The sequence below is a fragment of the Falco peregrinus genome, chromosome 5 (assembly GCF_023634155.1).
Source record: "Falco peregrinus isolate bFalPer1 chromosome 5, bFalPer1.pri, whole genome shotgun sequence".
Classification (NCBI taxonomy): domain Eukaryota; kingdom Metazoa; phylum Chordata; class Aves; order Falconiformes; family Falconidae; genus Falco; species Falco peregrinus.
The window spans coordinates 59,422,288-59,440,595 of record NC_073725.1 but is presented as its reverse complement, the minus strand read 5'-3'; the positions used below and the strand labels follow the sequence as shown (position 1 = coordinate 59,440,595).

The window sequence follows — 18,308 nt, the reverse complement described above, 5'->3', positions numbered from 1 at the left end:
ATTATCAAAGATCCATAACTATTTGCTATTAACCATGGTGGGAATCTGGTAATTAGAATTCTGCTTGGATATGTCTCCATTAGTGAGAAAATTAAAATACAATATTGAGTAATGCGTGTTTCTGCCTAAAAGCTTTGCTACTCTTGGCATGTGGAATTTGCTTTAGATCGAAAAGCTTGAACAGCGAAACAAATGGATTGACCCTATGTACAAATCCTTTAAGTTCCTAAAGCCTCAAAAATGTCATCCTTGCTCCAAAGCCCTACACAAGATGTTTAGCAGTCTTGCAACTTAGTAGTGCCTTCAGCTTCAGAGTACTTTCCTTATCCCTGTTAGATTATCAGGGGGCAAATGTGTTTTCAGAGTTGAGGCAACAGATACACGGGGTTTGAAATGGAAAATTTATTTATTCTTATCTTCACGTGTGCAAACTGTTGACTAGGTGTCTTTGAAAACAGGATCGGATTGAATTCAAGAAGCGAAAGCGTGTAGGAAGGTTGGTGTGCAGTAGTGGGAGAGTGTCGCCAGGAAAAACCTTTAGGTGTAGTCTTGGTAGATTGTTAGGTCAATAATTACACGTTGTCTCTTAAGGCAGTAGTGAAAAGGGAGAGAGACTAGCAGTAACCAGCATGTGTGTGCAGGTGCCGCAGGTAAGCCTGTTCTTCTCCCGGGTGCTGCTTTTGAGAAAGCAAACAAAGCTGCAGGTGGGTGAAGAAGATGGGCACAGGCAGTCTCTTGCCGTGCAGTCAAGGAATTCAGGTTCTCGGAGTTGAAGGTTCTCACATTTTGTAGCCCTTGGTGTATGTCCATCCTTTTCTTGGTGACAGGCATACTAGTTTCCAGATAAAAAACAAAGATATTTGTGATAAGACAGTGCTTGTATTTTTCATACTCATATTTGTATATGAATGAATATCTATTTCCATATATAAAGATACCCATAGATATTTTCAGTGTGAAAAAGAATTCACGTAGCAGAAGAAATTGCTGTCTTTGGACTGCTTTTTCAGATTAACTTGGTCAAAAATTTGAACTAAATACTAAGTCTAAGAGTACAAAAATTAACTGAACTTTTGTTTAAAACAAGAAGTACACTTACATTTTCTTGGGACATTCCTTCCTTTTTCTGTTCTTCAAAGACAAATCAGTATCAGAACATGGGTTTTAAAGATGATTGTCTTAAATGGGTTTGGGGCTTTTTTCAATAACCTTTTAGTCTATTTAAGTTGCAATTCTGGATCCTTCTTACATGAAAAATTGAGATGGGGTGCCTAAATACCTTTTAGGTTTTGAAATAGAAGTGAGAAACCAAAATTCTGTAGATCTGATCTTAGTTGCAAAACAAGCAGTGGTGGAGCTCAAGCAGTTGTTGAAGTAATGTATACTTGGGACTGTCTGTAACCTTGAAAGGGTGTCCTATAAATTTCAGCCTAAGTTACTGTGACGGATACTTTACAGGCATTAAGCAGAAGTTGTTGGGGTTTTTTTTGAAGGTCATTGTTAGATGTGTGCTGAGAGAAAATGCATAGAGGCAAGGGGGTTGTAAGCAAGGCAGCTTCCATTTTGCTAGCTGAAGAAACAAACTGTTGTTGATCTTACTTGTAAGAAAATAAATCAGTTTCAGTAAGCACTCCTAAAAATCCCCCAATAACTTACACCTCAGCTAAAGGCACTTTAAGTCCAGAATCTCATTTGTTAGTTACTTCATTTAAACAAGAACTTAGTAGGCATCATTGGCCAGTGTCTAACAACTTAAGATGACTGAAATCGATCAGTGGTTAATAAACTGTACTTGCTGCTAAAGCAAGTGTTCGGAGGGTGTCAAACTCATCTGTCACCCGCTGTCTGCAAAGGGGTGGCCTCAGATCTCTGCAGCCACCTCTACGAAAGGCTATTGAAAAGAACAAAACCATGATAGATGCATCCTTACCAGAGCAATATTGTCTGAACAGATAAAAAGACAGCAAAAAAAAATGAAGTTAGCATTCTGTATCCAATTCTTAATTAATTTAATATCCTCTCAGTCTTGAGCTTCTCCCTATTGATACTTTTCTATAAAGCTGGTCCTTTTCCTTCATCAAAAAGAAAAACCTCTTTAAGTGAGTGTTTCAGCTCTAAGTGGAAGCATTCTCTCCCATTCCTGTTATTTCAGGAAGCATCCAGTACCAAAGTGTAAAATAACGTAACTGTATCGCAAACTGGTATGTTAAAGTGGGGAGTGAGCGATCTGAAGACTACATGACTGTCTGCATTGCTTTCAGAAAAATTGTCAATTCATGTAATTGGTACCGTTTTTTAGTAAGGGCAGCGTACTGTAGAAGAGCCTGGTTTAGGTTCTTTACCGCAGTTTTAATACCTTGATTGGGAATGTAACCATGTGAAAGCTCTTGGTCAGCACCCTCACAAGTGGTAAAACTGAGAGTAGAGACATGCCCTGGAAGATAAAACTACTAATGCTGTCCTACTCCAGGACGGATTTCTCCACTGTAGCGTCTCTCATGACAAACAGAAATCATTTATATAAATGTCCATCAGTGTGATATGGCTGGAAATGGCTTTGACTGTGAATAGCCTAACAAACAGGATAGCAACTAAACCTCAGGTGTTAGGAAGAGGGCCACTGGAAAAAGATACCATTCTATCAAATGTCCTGTTTTTCTCGGTTTTTTAGTTAGTGATGGTGTTTTGCCATTTTCATTTCCAATGCTTTGGAGATCATTCTAAGTCAGTTTCTCATTAAAAAAAAAAAAAAAAAAAAAAAGGGAAAAAGTCTATATGGGTATTGCGTGAGCCATTGATTTCCATACATGTACTTGCAATGAGCCCAGAAGAACATTCAACTTCGAGTCATGTATTTCAGTTCCCAGTAATTAATAGAATAGTGATGTTGGCAGAAGAGTGCCTCTTCAATAGAGGTTTTACTTTTTTTTGTTGTCTTCCTCTTTTCTTTTTGTTTTTAGCCACCAGCTAAATACCTCCTGCCAGAACTGACAGCATCAGACTATGGGAAGAAGTGTGTGGTCATTGATTTAGATGAAACTTTAGTGCACAGTTCATTTAAGGTAAGTAAATTCAAAAGCAATTTCTTGCAACTTGAATCTGTCAGTGAATGTTGTAGGAACTGTTAAGTGTCTTAACACATTAACTGGTCTTACAGGCTCTCCCAGGAAGCCTGGTAGTTCCCATTGTTACCCCTATGATTATTCATCCGATTTTAGCTGTAAGGGGGGTAACACAGACATTGCTGGTTTTTTGATTCTGAGAAAGTCACACTGACTGCAACAAGGCCTGGAGTAGTTACTGACTTTATGGCTTCAAATGGCAACTATTCCAACAGAGACCTGTATTTTAACAGGTATAAAACTTGTTGCTCTGAAAATAAGTTTCGTTTTTGATGTTTACATGATGCCATAGTTAGTCCAGGAGAGTGGAAACACAGTACAGCTTTATGCTAGGTAGGCATACCTTAAACCAGTTGATTTGGGGCACCAGTGATTGTTGTGCTGTGTTGCTGGAGAAGATTGCTTTCTGTATCTAGCTGCCATCCCAATCGCAGTAAGTGTTTTTAAGTAATTAGCTTTCACAACAGTAAAGCAAATAGTGTTAGCTATAGCTGATGAGTCAGTCATCTTCTAGAAGCAGCTTCTATAACCCCTCAAATTTCAGTGTGTGATGGAAGTAGTGGTATTTTTCTATTGTTTAAGTAGGGCTAAAATTACAATAGGAGAATTCAAAAATACCTAAATTGTCTCAGAGTACTGTTAGCATTTCTCATCAGTGTCAATATATAGTTTTGTACTTCGACTGGAGAATTTATAAGAATTAATAGTATGTTTCCTTACTAGTAGCAAACTAGAATTACCAACTTCATAGTCTTCTAGTTTTGGTTGCGCTCCATTTTTCACTACTAGCATAAACTCAGCATTTTAATCCTGCAATATTTAGTTGCCAGCATTTAAATGTGCGAACCATAATTCATGTTGTGGTTAGATTTTGGCAACAGCCTGTCTTTGTTGACTTAAAGAAGACCTTATATGGAGATACTAGAACAAACATTCCTGTGCCTCAAACTGAAACAAAGAGATTACTCTCTTTATTGTGCCAAATGGTATGTAACAGTTTGTGGTGGCATGCAGGAACCTCTTAACCTCACTGCCAGATCCTTGTCTTCTGTACCCAGACTGAACTTGCAGTAGAGAATTTTCCACGGAGGTCAGAAACACAGCTGGGTTGGGAAGGGAGGGACCATGGCTCCCCAGTTATATGAGAGCCAAAAGCAGGAAGGGAAAGCTGAATATAAATGTCTGAATTTACATAAAAATAATGAAGTCTAGTGTTATCTGAAATGTAAAAATAAGTTTGCTTTCTGAGTGCTGTGGGTAACTGCTGTGATTTTTCTGGTTTTTGAAACAAAATGAGATTCAGTTTAGGTGGTTATTTTCTTTTAACCGTTTTTAAAAAAATACCTGTTTAATGGTTGATATAGTGTAAATCCTTTCTTTTAGGATTGAGGTTTGCCTTTATTGCAGAGTGCTTTTTTAGTGGGCTCATTTTAATCATCCCATTATTCAAATGATATTTAATGGGCATTTAAATGATGTTAAGTAGATACTTAAGAAAAATCAAAAGATTATTCTACTTAATCTTGAACACTTGAATAATGTTTTGTGTTAGGAAAAGAAAACCGGTCCTTTTCTGTGTGAAGTAAATTAGGCAAATGCTGGAGTTTCTGCGGTGTTATGGCTACATGGCTTTATCTTGATGTGAAGTCCTGTGGTGGGAGTCTGTAGGAGAGAAGCAAGTGTTGGAGGAAATGGCTTTAGCTGTTCAGTGGCAAGCACTGTCCAGTGGTGCTGTTTGGATTTTGTTTCATAAAGGGAAAAAAAATCAGCTTAAGTAAGACCATTTGTGGTCATCAGAAATAACAAAGGATTTCCAGAAGAGCAGTGGGTTTAGCGCCTATATGCACACTGCTCTGCCTGAATAATCAGCTTACTTTTGCAGTTTCTTTCAGTTGGGGTTCCCCCCGCCACCCCCAACTAAAACGTGTCTGCTCAACCCAGGCAGGTCTTCACTTAAAAGCTGTAAAACCATACATGAATTTGTGATTTTTTAGTACAATAGGGTTTATTTAAAACACATGATATTTTAGAATTCATAATTCTGTTACGAAATAGGCTTCATATTTCAAATGCAGATAATTTTTTTTAACACAGCCAGAGAGGCAGAATATTTAAAGTGCTTTTTATGAAAGCAGCAACATCTGAAGGAGGGTAATTCTTGTCTTTTTATGCCCCTGCATATTTGTGAAGCTTCAAGGAGGTACTAGTCTTTCATGTTAAGTGCATATTAAAGGAATAAAGTTTGGGGTGCTTTGGCAAGAGTAAAAAAGGAATAGATAGACAGTATAGTTATCATTCCCATCATAAAACAATAATAGAAGAAAAATCGTAAATTACTAAATCAAGGAGATGCAAACATGGTTTTGTATAAAATGAATTAAACCACATGCAAGTCTGGAATGTAATCGTATTCAAAACTGGCTGTGAAACACTTTTACAACATTTAAAACACTGAAGCTTTTTATTAAATAGAAACAGTTCTAACTGAAGTAAAAATTTTCCATGGAAATACATTGTTGTCTTTCACGCTCTGTCTCTGTGCTTCCCACTCAAGGCATGTACATGCTTCAGGTGTGCAACACCAGAAACCTTTATCCAGCAAATTCTTGCAGACTTTTCTCTCCTGTCTTCCCGTCAAGAGGAACACAGAACCCCAGTCCATGCTCCCTTCCTTACCACTTGCGCCAACAAGAAAGCTACATAGTACCTGAAGTAGAAGTGGGGGAAGCAAATAATGTAGTTAAGAGTAGTTTGGTTAGTGTTACAAAGTCTAAGGGTGAGTTTTATTTGTTAGCAAAAACTAAGTTGTCTAAACAGAATGTGGTTTTCTCTGACATCTGGTTGGCGTTGCTCCTGTTACAAAAGTTTAGTAATAGCTGTAGTTTTACCAGTGGGCTTCAAAACCTTAGCAACTTGCAGTGACCTATTCTTTTTCTGCTGCTACAGAATATTTATCTTGCTTAAGGGAGTCATGCATATATAAATTCTTCAAGTGTGTGCAAGTCTCTTCAAAGTATGCACGGAGCTGGCACCCACTTGAAAACTGGTGGCTGGGTCTTATTGACAGTTTGTTTGGGTTTCTTAAGGTGAAGCTTTAGAACGTTTTTGTGTACCTGTTCTGTGGCTATTAAAGGTGCTGCAGAGTATCTCCTCTGTCTGAGGGGCTTCAAGCAGGTAATGAATGGGAGCCTCCCCTCCATCTTTTTCAGAAGCAGAAAGGGGAATATATCTTGGAAATTGCTTCATGTCAGCTAAACCCAAAAATAACTAGATTTTATCTGTGTGGGTATTTGAGGAATTCTTTAGATCATACTAGTGCAGCGGTCATCGACAAGATGGAGTTTTCCAACATCAGCTGCTCTGGAGGTTTGGTTGCCTTTACTGGTTGGTCAGGATGAGTAGATTCAGTGTAGCTTCTCATTTGCCCTCTGACACAGCACTTGCAGATGTCAGATCAAACCATCTTGCTTATTACTTTGCTGCTGAGAGAGGGTGTTGCCCTTCTTATAAATTCTTACAGTCATTTTGCTCTCCTCCCAGGAGGCTCGTTTGACGCTGGAATTGGAATCTCATCTTTTCCAGGGAATGGGGTCAAAGTGGTGCTGTCAGTTTAATACTGCAAGATTCTTTTTTCCTACCATTTTTCATAGAGCATAGGCTCACCAGTTTGTGATCTCCTTCTCAAGGCTCCTTACGTTGGCTGTTTCTCTGCTTTCTTGGCACCCCCTTTCCCCCCACAATGGGTTTGAAGGCTGTTTCTAGTCTCACAGATTGTTCAGAGGCACCTCCTTAGTGTGGTACTTGAGATCAGCCTGTTAGCTCATCCTGAAAACCAGGTGGGAAAGTCTGTACGAGTTTAATAGAGCTGAGTGCAGAGGTTTTCCAGCCTTAGCTTAGTAATGCCTTACCAGTTACCAGCCAGACTACTCCCAGCCTTCGTTTTAGGCTGTTACCGGTGAAGCGTATTGTCTGTCAATCAGTCACGTTAAAACTCTATTTGGCAGCTCTGAGTCTCAGCCATTTCCAAGCTGCAGACCGTGGAATGAGTTACAAACTACAGCCAGGGATGTTTACGTGATTTTTTTTTTTATCGTGGACATAACGTGTGAGCCATACTAGAGGGTTCTGCCAAATTTGATGTCCACTTGAACAGTCAGCAGTGTGTTCCCCCACCACCGCTGCTGTGTAGCCAAGATTAGATTGCGTACTCTTAAAACTGTCGGCAAGGACACTTTTCTGTTGGTCAAGTAAAATTACTTTGGAAAGCAGATTTTCATGGTAAGTCTTAAGAAATAAGTTGTAATCAGCAGGCTAGAAAAATGGATTCAAGACCTTGCTCAGAGTGTGCCTGCACTTCCCTTTTGAATTAAGTTTTACATGATTAATTTGATACAGCATGTTATTGAAGCATCGCATCCTGAGAATCAAAATTTAACTATATGACTTCAGTCGTGTTGCAGCTTGTTGCAGTTCCCGATTCAAATATAACTGTTTGGTATTACTTTTACCACTATCTTTATTTTTAATTAATTACTGATTGATGACCCAGAGTAGAATACGCGAAGCACATAGCTGAATTTCTTTCTCATCCACACAGACTTGAGGAAAGAGTTATCAAAATAGATTTTTTTCCTGGCAAACACTGCCAGTGGTAGTGGGGGTTATTCAAGCAGTAATGGATATTACATTGTACAAACCTTAAAAATACAAGAGAAGAGGGAAGTGCAGTATCTGGTGAATACAGCTGTGTAAGGCTTCTGACTTACGTGTGTGTAAAGGGTGTGCACACAGAGTGGATCTGTATAGTCAGTAATGCTTATTAACTTGTTCCTGAGAAGTAAGTGCTCGTCTCTTTTATGCCTCTGAATTCTCCCTTCTAATGATCTTATTTTTAATGTCGATTTATTTCCTTGTCACTCTTCCTAGCCAATTAGCAATGCTGATTTCATCGTTCCTGTTGAAATTGATGGAACAATACATCAGGTAAGTGCTGCTGTTCTAGTGGTGGAGCTGTCCCAGAGTGCTATCATTCTCCATTTGCTGCTTTACATTCAATAGCATGTCCTTTTACAAAATACAAAAGCTGTGTGTACTGGAATGTATCATCCAGAGAGGTGTCCCTGTCTGATCAGATACGTAGTTTCTAACTACTAAGTCTCAGTTTTAACTTTTTCAGTTCTCCAGAATATGTCTCTCAGGACTTCAATACTTCACTCTCAATTTTAAAACATTTTCAAACGGGAAATACACTAGGGATGAGTTTTCAAACATTGCTAGGCCCAGAAAAAACTACTTGAATACTGCATTTCACATTCTGTCCACAGATAAACAGGACAGAAGTTGGTTTTAATGTCTGTTTGGTAGTTCATATGGACAAAGCTTTATTAAAATATTAAGGAAAAACAGACATTTCTTCAGCTTCTGTAGCAATCTATGTTTAAGTTCTGTCCCCATTTTTTTCTTTAAGTTATTTAAGTTCCTCTGATAAGACTTTTTATATACTTCAGCATCTTTAAAAGGTCCAGACAAAATTGGCGAGGAGACTAATTTTTATGTCTTATTCTGTAAGAACTTCACTTAAGACTCTGAAATGGTTTTCAGTAAATGCAAAATACCCATAATTTGAAAATCAATCCCCTTCATGTATCTTGGTGCCTTAGCTTTAGTGTCTTTAATCAGTAGTCATCTCAGAAAGCACTGAATGAGAGAAATTACAGCGCCATAAATTTTCCTCTTCAGGCAGACATTAAAGTTCTTGCTGGAGATGGGTTATATAGGCTAATGTGAAGTTGAGCCTTCCTGATACATGAATCTTGCAATTTGTTTGAAACTGCTTCTGTTGGTTGTTATCGGTTAAAGATAATGCAGTTACTGAGTTGCACATCTTCCCTGGCTGTGATTTAATGGAGATTTTAAATACTTTAATTTCTGAAATGTTGTGTTTTGTGTGAATTATTTTCACTTGGACAAATAGGTTCGTATTTTGATCTTAGAACAATTGATAGGTCATAGTGTTAACTTCCTATTATGAAAACCGTCTGTGTAATTGTCACTCTTTAAATGATATACTAAATATCAGTCAGTGGATTTAAATGTGTTTTAAAGTGATAGTTGCTTTGACAGTTTTTCAACTGTGCCTGTTTTGTGTAGAAAAATTCGATACCTAGGGTACTTAAACCTGTAATGTTCACCAGCACTGAATGCTTAAAACATGTAAGTGATGGTTTGGGAGGTTTATATTGTGGTATAGTTGGTCCTCATTTGACCTGGGCTTTAGTTGTGTTTGGTGCTGTAATGTGGACTTTTTCTCTCCTAAAACTTTCTAGATCGCTTTCAAGAGGGGACCTAACAGTTTTGAATTGTGTAGGATTGTGATCACTTAGCTTGTCAAGATGGTATATTTACATTTTGAAACAAAACCCAATAAAAGACTGGCTGGGCTTAACAGTCAAGCATTTCAAAAACATGTCGCTTTTCCACTCCCTGCTGCAAACTTTCAGGTTCTTCATCAAGCATAATGCAGTTAGGTACTTGAGATGACTGCATATGGGAGACAACAAAAGAAAATAAAACACCTGGTCAAAGGGAGTGGATCTGTGCATACCCTAAATGTGAACAGGAGGAAGGATGCTCTTAACAGAGAAGGTCAAGTGAAGTTAGTCTGACTGCTCTGCTGGAGACTTCCTTCGTCTTTCAAGGAAATTGCTTAATCTCTTTGTATTTCAAGTTCTTAATCTCTAAAATAGGTAAATATCTCAGTTGCATCAGGGCGGTAGAAGTAAAGTTAATTGTGAGGACTTTGCAATCCTTGAAATAAAGGTAATTTATATAGTATTTATGCAGAACAGGCAGTCTTGGGTTCCCATGTTTGTAATTCCTCTGCAGGCAAAGCAGTGTACTGCTAGCCAGCAGTCTTTTAAAAAAACCTGTAATAACCTAAAGGGCAAAAGTGGCTGTTCTGGCTTAGTCTCATGTGCATTAACACAGGCTGTAGAGCTTTGACAACCAGTTCCCGCTTCAAACCTGAATTTTTGTATTCACTTAGAGCATAAGCGAACAGCTATCAACAGGTTTTCTTGTCTGTCAGAATTTGTCATCTGTATAATGCTTGTCCATTTTCTTAAGCAGTTTATATACTAATCATTGGCATTGGGAAATACAGCCGCATTTTTAAAACGTCATGGGATATGTGAAAGCATATGTTGTGGAACCATATTGTCCGTGGTGCATATCCCTACCTGCTTTACCAGTAAGCCTAGTATCTTGGTAAGCAGGAGATTGTCTGAGAGAGTATTGTTGTACTTGAACTCTGCCTTAGACAGAACTCCATGGAAATCAAGTGGAAAACACCCATTTCAGAAGTGCCTATTCAGAAGGAAATCTGAAATTATACGATCTCGTATACCAAAAATACAAGTTGTGGCAAATTCAGTATGCTTGAAAGAGTTTTGAGACTGACTTACCGAGCAAGTTTTGTTCATGGTAAATGTAATTTTTTGTTGTGCAACAGAGGTATTCAAAGAAGATTGTCTTTGGTTCGGGTTTTTATTTTCACTTACAGAATTTATAATCCAAAGGCCAGAGAGATTCTTGTTCTTCTATAGGGAAGACAATTTAAATCATAATCTTGATGGGTGCCTGGGTAAACCAGCTTCCCTAGATTAAAAAATAGCTTTTCTGAACACCTCTTTTCCCTCTCCCGTCTTTCTTTCTCTAGCTTCATTTACCTTGTCTTTAGAAAGGGTTGGTCATTTTATTTTACAAGAAAATAACTCGTGTGTTGGAGGTCCCTCTCGTTCTGTTATGGGTCTTTAGATGCCTGCAGAGACTCAGCCCATCCACCCATTTACAGGGCAGATGAAGTTACAGGAGGTGAATCCCACACTTTGTGTTGGAAACAATGGCATAGATACAAAAGCACAGTTCTAATGCAAGCTGGTGGTTTTCTGGCCAATTCTCTCATTTCTCTTTAATTCTCTGAATAAAAGGAAGTCAGAGCTGGTCCCCTGCTCTACTGAATTATAGGTGAGAAACTTTGGGAAGTCCAGTTAAATGTGTTGCAACTGAGAGTGCCCTTTAGAGGAAGTTACTGAGGGTGAAAGTAGTGGCTGGAGAAAGATGTTCAACCTGTTTTGTACCCTTGACGTAACTTCTGCAAGAACATGTCCTCTCTTTTGGAGCATGCTTCCCATATAACAAGTGCAGGGCAATCACAATCCCCAGATTAGAAACTGTGCATCAAGTATAGCTTTAATCGCCCATGAGTGAAGATCTGTAGGGTATGGTGCACCTTCTTCTTTTATCCAAATTGATTTGCAATGCCTTTGTGCCTTGCTGTCACTGTCAAAGAATAAAGAGCCAGGTAGAGTTGGAGTTGGTGTTGCTTGGAATTTCGTTCTTGAATGTAATTTATTAGGTGAGTAAAACCAGTTTTTAAGTGTTTGGGTATGTTGTTCTAATTCAATTAGCAATTGCTTGGGTTCAATTGTTGAAAGCTAAAGAAATGTTTCCATGCATACCTTGAATGTAACGTACAAAATGTTTTTTATTGGTGAGGGGAAATGCTGTTTGAATAATAAACTTCCTGTCTGTGAAGTACAAAATGTATTGATTTTCTTACAGAAGGCTGTGGCCTGGTTCAAGTAATCCAGGATAGGCTGTATCCATTCTAGCTGGCCTATTCTTGGTTACTTGCACTGGGAGGCAACCACAACTGCGTGAACCAGAAAGACGAGCCTCAAGGACACACGGTAATTTCTGCTTGCTGTTAAGAAGATGCACCTAGTCCACAAAACAGGACGTTACAGGAGCTTGAATTTGTCACAGGCAGAATTCTTTGTCATTACTTGAAGATTTCATTATTGTAAAGCTGGTTTTGAAAGGCAGTTCTTTGTGACCTGTTTAATTGATTACAGTTGAGCTGGGTTTCTCTTTTGGTTTACAAATACTGAGTCTTTTTAAGACTGCTTTGAGGTATTGAAAATGTATGTGGAAATACCAAATGCTCGAAAACAATTAAAGATAATTGGTTGGGTTCTGCCATTAGCAGCTTAAGTACAGACTCCTGTGAAAACAGGCCTACTGCCTGATTTGTGCCTTAACATTTTAAGAGTAGGGTTCATTTTAAACTAAAAAAAAAAAAAAAGGGAAAAAAAAAAGAAAAAAAGACTGTATTCCTCTGAATTCTTACTGATAAGGAAGAAATTAGTGAGCATACGATACAGGAAAACTGGAGGGGGTTTTTGTTCTTTAATGCCCTGAAGACTGTATATAAATCTCAGAAAAATGCCAGGAGCCAGTTAGTCTAGAGGCTTAAACTGAAGACATCAGGCAACAGAGGAGAAAGCCAAGCCACAAATAACCATGTGGCATTGAGATTCAAGTCCAGCCGCTAACAAAGTAAAGGGGAAAATTTTCCAAATGAGGAGGAAGAGGAGAAAAGAGCTGCACTGTCAGCTGAAGAAAGCTTTTTATGTGAAGTAAACCAAAGAGATTTTGTAGCCCAGGATACCAGTACACTTGAAATTTCTTCCAGAGTCTAAGTAGGACTTCTCAAAAAAAAAAAAAAAAAACACACAAAACTTCAAGGAGAATAACCATCCAGAGTATTAAGATATGTTGTTCTGCAGAAAAAACAGTGCTAAAAAAAAATAAAAAAATTAAAAAACACAGGTGAAGAAGTTGGGGCTTTATGGAGAGGGAGAGAATTAAGGGAAAAATTTGGTGAGACCTGATCCTAAGAGATCATATTTATTATTAATAAGGTATGAGAAGTGGGGCTGTTGGCCTGAGCCCAGTAGATAAGATTTAAGGCCAAACAGCAAGAGAAACTCAAGCAGAGGAGATTGACAGTGCTCTGTGGTGGATCAGGAGATCTAAACTGCAGAAGGGAGACAATATAGCTTAAAATGCTGTGTACTTACAGCTAATACTGACTAGATGCAGTATTAGGAGACCAACAAATTGCCAAAAGAGCATATGTTGCAAGTCCTTGCTTTTATAGGGCCACTCCTGTCCGCAAGACTGTGGTTAAGGAGCTCTCAGTCTGTAGCTACTGAGTTGATTTACTGCATGCTGTCTTTATGGAGGAGGTGGGTTATGTTGCAAGCAGCAAAGTCATATCCTTGGCTTGGAGTTCGTAATCACATTCCAAGTGGAAATACTTCAACACAGGCATAGATAGGGATGGAGAGTGAAGAGGAGGCTTCTTTTGCTGTGGCTGAAGCCACTAGGTTTTAAAAGGGAAATAAATACTAAATTCAGCAGTTACTATCCGAGCATGACTTTGAGACTCTGGAGTGTCCCTTTTGTGGCCTCAAAAATAAGTGTTGGAATATAATTTAAGGCTAAAGAATTAAGGACTTGATTATGAACTGTAGAGTCAAGGAGTAGTTTGCGTCCTGCTGTCTTTCCTCTTATAATTGGCAAGTCAGATAGTTTCTTTCTGGGTACCCAAATACGGAGGAACTGCAATTCTCTTTGTGTCTTTAAAAAATTTGAAGGTGTAATTTGGAAAGGAAATAGTACAGAACAACTTTCTTTAGTAAGATTGAAGTGAAAAATTAATTGCATTGTTATAGGAGAGGAAATTACTTGGTTTATGCCTAGTGAAATACAGGAAACCACTGTAATTATCTGGAAGGAGAATGGTGTTGAAGTGCATCTGTTAACTGTCTTTAATTCATAAAATGTCACATTTATTTGGTTAGGTGCTGCTGTGGTTTTGAAAAAAATACTACAAATTAAAAGTTACAAATTGTCATCTGTATCAAAGTTTGAATATATTGCTTGAATTGGAGGGGCCAGAAATAGTTTAGTTCAGCTGCATAAAAGTAACTTAAAGTGCAAGTCTTCATGCTCTGCACTATATGCTACATAAAGTGGAAAAGTAATTAACATTTCTGCTTTAGTCACTGAGGTACAGCTGCATCATATATGTTTTTAATAAAACTTTGCTTTCAGATTTAGGTTTTCAGTTTCGGGTCCCTATTCCACAACTGTTTTTCTTTTTTTGCTAAGGACTTGGTTACACTTCAGTTCAAGCTGGCACTTCCATATTTTTCTCCTTCAGGCTTTTTCTCTGGCTGCCTTATGTTTTTTTCCTCTTTATGAATATGAATCTAGTAAAATACATACAATTAATCTTAGTTCTGCATATCAAAGAAAGAAATTACTGGAATTGCATCAGTCTTGCAATTCTTCCTGCATTCAGTTCTGTGCCAGACTTCTCCACTTGAAATGTCCAGTATTAAGGATTAGTTGCCAGAGAAAGATAAAATGCTGCCAGTGTTTTCTCTAAAACTTTTAATCTAACTGCAAACAAGATAAATAAGTATTTTTCAAGCAGACTCCCCTCTTCCCCGTACATTCTTCCCAGTATATTTTGAACTACTTCAGAGCTTTCTGAGCAGCAGTTATCTTATCTTGGTATTTTCTGTGACTGTAGATCATCTTGCTTGCTCTGGAAAGAGAGGCGAGGAGGCTCTGACACCTATTAATCAGGTTGTTGACAGTAGGCAGCCAAGCTGCCTGTATGGTTGTCAGTGCAGAAAGGCAATGTAGCATTGCTGAAACCAAGCTGCTCAAGAGGAGAGAGATCCTGAGTATTTACCATCTTTAAGGCAAGGTCCCAGTAGAAGGTGCTGTAGACTTCATCACTGAATTCTGAAAGCAGCATTTGCTAGACATTTGGCGTGGTGCTGTGAAGATTTTTGGTGAAAGCTTGTCTGCAGAGCCAGGTAACCAGTAACTATCCATAGTGAGAAACAGTGCTTACTGTCTGGATTTTAAAAAATGAAAGAATTAGCCACAGGAAGAAAACAGGTCCCTGTTGTGCTATTCCTGTTATTGCAGAGGTTTCATCAGATTTATTGCTTCTGTAAAGCTCTTCAGGACTGAAGACACCAGCACCAAAATAGTGTCGGTTAAGAGACCTGAATCCTTGCTTCTTGAGAAGCCCCACTTTCACTCTTTGCCTTTAATGAGATTTTTCAAGAAGCATCACTCCAGATGATGCACAGTATTTGCAATTGCATAATCAGCATGGGTCTTGGCAGCCCATGCATTCAAATTTCTCATTATTGGATGACTACTTTCATCTTGTATACTTTTTTTTTTCCTTTCAGCATTTCATTTGAACTGCTTCCACATTACCTTTTGTTTCAAGTGTTAGGATCACAGGAGTGTCTGGGGGTTGTTTTTGTCCTTTCCTTTTACCTTAAACATCATTTGACCTAAGTAGTCATTATCATTTCAGGTTTATGTATTGAAACGACCACATGTGGATGAGTTTCTTCAGAGGATGGGAGAGCTCTTTGAATGTGTACTCTTCACAGCCAGTCTAGCCAAGGTATGTTCCTCTCTCCATCTCATTAGCCCTTACGGCGCTGATCAGTGGACTTTTGGTCGGGTTTTCTATGGATAATTATTTCCACAGTTGGTACTATCTTAATTTTTTCCCCTTCTTTTCTGCTTCTTTGTCTGACAGTGTGTACTTTGTCTGCTAGTGTGTGGGTAAGTGTTTCCATGGTAACACCATCACATATGGGCTTGTCTCATAATGTAGCCTCCATGCATTGCTCATAATGCCAATATGAAAGGCTTACCAAGTTACCATGGTTATAGTGAGAAATTAGAACAAATAGCGTGCAAGTAAAGCAGTATATTAAAGTTGGGCATGAAATAAAATACACTGTATTTAATGCTATCTACATGATCAACCAGTGATTCAGAAATTTTACTGCGTCTGAAAATTGGGAACACGTTTTTGTTCTGTCAAGGTGCAATTACAATCTGAAGTTAGAAAATTAGACATTTTGTGATGCTTGAAACATCAACAGGAATATTTTGTGCCCTCTGGTCTCCAGTAGCAGTAGTACCTCGTAGGTAGTTTTGTGGTAGACATTACAGTAGTAGACACCTTAAGTTCTTCGTTTCTTTCAGTGTATTGTATTTGTGGTGGTTTTGTTTGTAAAATCATACTGATTATTTCCAGGTAATACTCTCCCCTAGTAAGCCTTTACTCCAACTTAGCGTAGAGATGGTGGAAGGGTGCAGGACCCTGTTTGATCTGCTATAGTGCCTTCTGACCAGGGGATTCCTCCCTGCACTCTCATTCCTGTGTTCTGTTCAGCCACATTGTGAAAATCCTAAATAATGGAATAACTTCATACTGAAGTTAGATGTCTGACAGTTCTCATAGCTAAATTGTGATGGATTTCAACATCAGTTTTTGTTTCTTAGTTTAAAATATAGGAAAATGGTAACTCCTGTAAGTTTTAACTACCATTGTCAAGTACTTGGTTATTTCATGTTCTAGTTTATTTGGATACTTTTCCTTGGACAGTTTATATCAGTTGTTGGATTCTAAGCAGTGCCTCACTCAAAGTATCATCTTATATATAAAATGATAATTTCCCAGTATGGGCATTTTTTGTAATAACATCTTTGTCTGATCTTTTATTGCCCAATTATGCATTTTGGTAATCTGAAGATTCTTACTGACCCAGTCGCTCCAAGGGCATCATTTGAAAAACGACATCAAGCTCAGATTCATTCATTGCAGTTTGTCTTCAGAGGCACATGGAAATGAATGGGCTGTGGAAATAGCTTTATGCAGTTTTTCTGTTAGCATTGGCTGGTTTTATGGTAACGTTAGTTGTGAACTCTGGATCCATCAACTTCTAGGTAACTGTAAGTTGGCCCTAAGAATAAAACCTAATCAATAAATCACAGAAAACATTAGGGTGCAAGTTAGCCTTCCACAAAAAGATAACTGTCCTACTTTTTGTTATCTCCTTATTAATCACTGCAGGTTTGCAGGCATGTAAGTTAATTAACAAGGAACAGGGAAGAAAATGAAGAAAGGGCATTCTATCTGAAATTATTGTCTGTCCCTTCTTTGTATAGTTCTGTGAATTAGCCTTATCTGCAGATTGCTAACGTTGTGTTTCTAACTTCTATTTTTAAGTATGCAGACCCAGTAGCTGACTTACTGGATCGCTGGGGTGTGTTCAGGGCAAGGCTCTTTAGAGAATCCTGTGTTTTCCATCGAGGAAATTACGTGAAGGATCTGAGTCGACTGGGACGTGAGCTGAGTAAAGTTATTATAGTAGATAATTCTCCTGCATCTTACATCTTCCACCCTGAAAATGCAGTAAGTATTCTTAGTATTTTAAGTACTCAAGTGTAACTTTATCCTTCTGGTCCTTGCCCAGACTTTCTGATTCAGAAAATAGCTTTTCAGAACACTTAACTTGTACTAGTTTCTGTATGTTCTTAGACTGCAGGTAGGTTCTGGTATTCACTGCCAAATGGTGAAGGACTAGGGCGAACTGATGTTGACAGTGTGTCATAGTAGTGACTGTTCGTCTGCTTTCGGTTTTAGCTTTTGGCATGAACTCCATCAGTTTTGAGAAATACCAAGCGGTGTAGAACCTGAATAACTAACCTATCTCTAAAAAGCGAAGCTGCCCTCCGGCGTAGTTTTTGTTCTTTGGAGTGGTGATTATGAATGGTTTACTTGAACTGCTTTTAATACTCCCATCTTTTTTCATTGTGTGAATAAAAAAAATATTAGACAAGATAATTAATGCTTTACTGGTTACTATCTGAGTTCTGTATTCGTGGCTAAGGGGAGGAAAAAAAATCAAGATCCTGTTGTGTTGTTGTGCTTCTCCTTTAAGTGTTTTTGTGCTAACTCGCTTCATAATTAGAAATGTTAGTCAACAAGTTCTTCAGGTTTTAGGAATAATGATAAAAGGCAGGCAACAGTACTTCAAGGGAGAATAATTAGGAGCATTGTACATTTTCACTGTGTGTTTCATATCAACTCCAGAAGCTATGATGGAATGGTCTGGCACTTGCTCCATCCATTCCTGCAATCAGTACAGATGCTTACATCTGTTTTATAGCTGCCAGGACAGCAAGCTGGAAGTCCCCTTAGATATACTGACTTTTAAACAACCAGGCTTTGCAGGGTTTTCTTTGATGTTTTTAGACTGCCTTTCATGTGAACTGTTAAAATTAACGTAGGAAATTTTTAGCAAGAACCCTATTTTGCATGGTCCTGCCTCTCTGGATTTTTTTTTTTTTAATGTGAGCTATTTGTCTTGCAGCAGTCAGCTTTTAAGTTTGGATCCTAATACTCTGATGCCCAAAGTGATTGGGTGAAAATGTTTTTCTGGT

General features: G+C 38.3%; 1 protein-coding gene across 4 annotated transcripts in view; it reads left to right on the top strand.

Moving 5' to 3' along the window:
* The window catches only part of CTDSPL (CTD small phosphatase like), an 84,705-nt gene that overhangs the window by 59,043 nt on the left and 7,354 nt on the right, over window positions 1-18,308 (top strand). For all 4 annotated transcript variants that reach the window (XM_005240961.4, XM_027791744.2, XM_005240962.3 and 1 more), the window contains 4 exons: window positions 2,961-3,062; window positions 8,049-8,105; window positions 15,379-15,471; window positions 17,092-17,277. In XM_005240961.4, coding sequence (XP_005241018.1) covers window positions 2,961-3,062; window positions 8,049-8,105; window positions 15,379-15,471; window positions 17,092-17,277 — 438 coding nt within the window. The remainder of the gene's footprint in view (window positions 1-2,960; window positions 3,063-8,048; window positions 8,106-15,378; window positions 15,472-17,091; window positions 17,278-18,308) is intronic.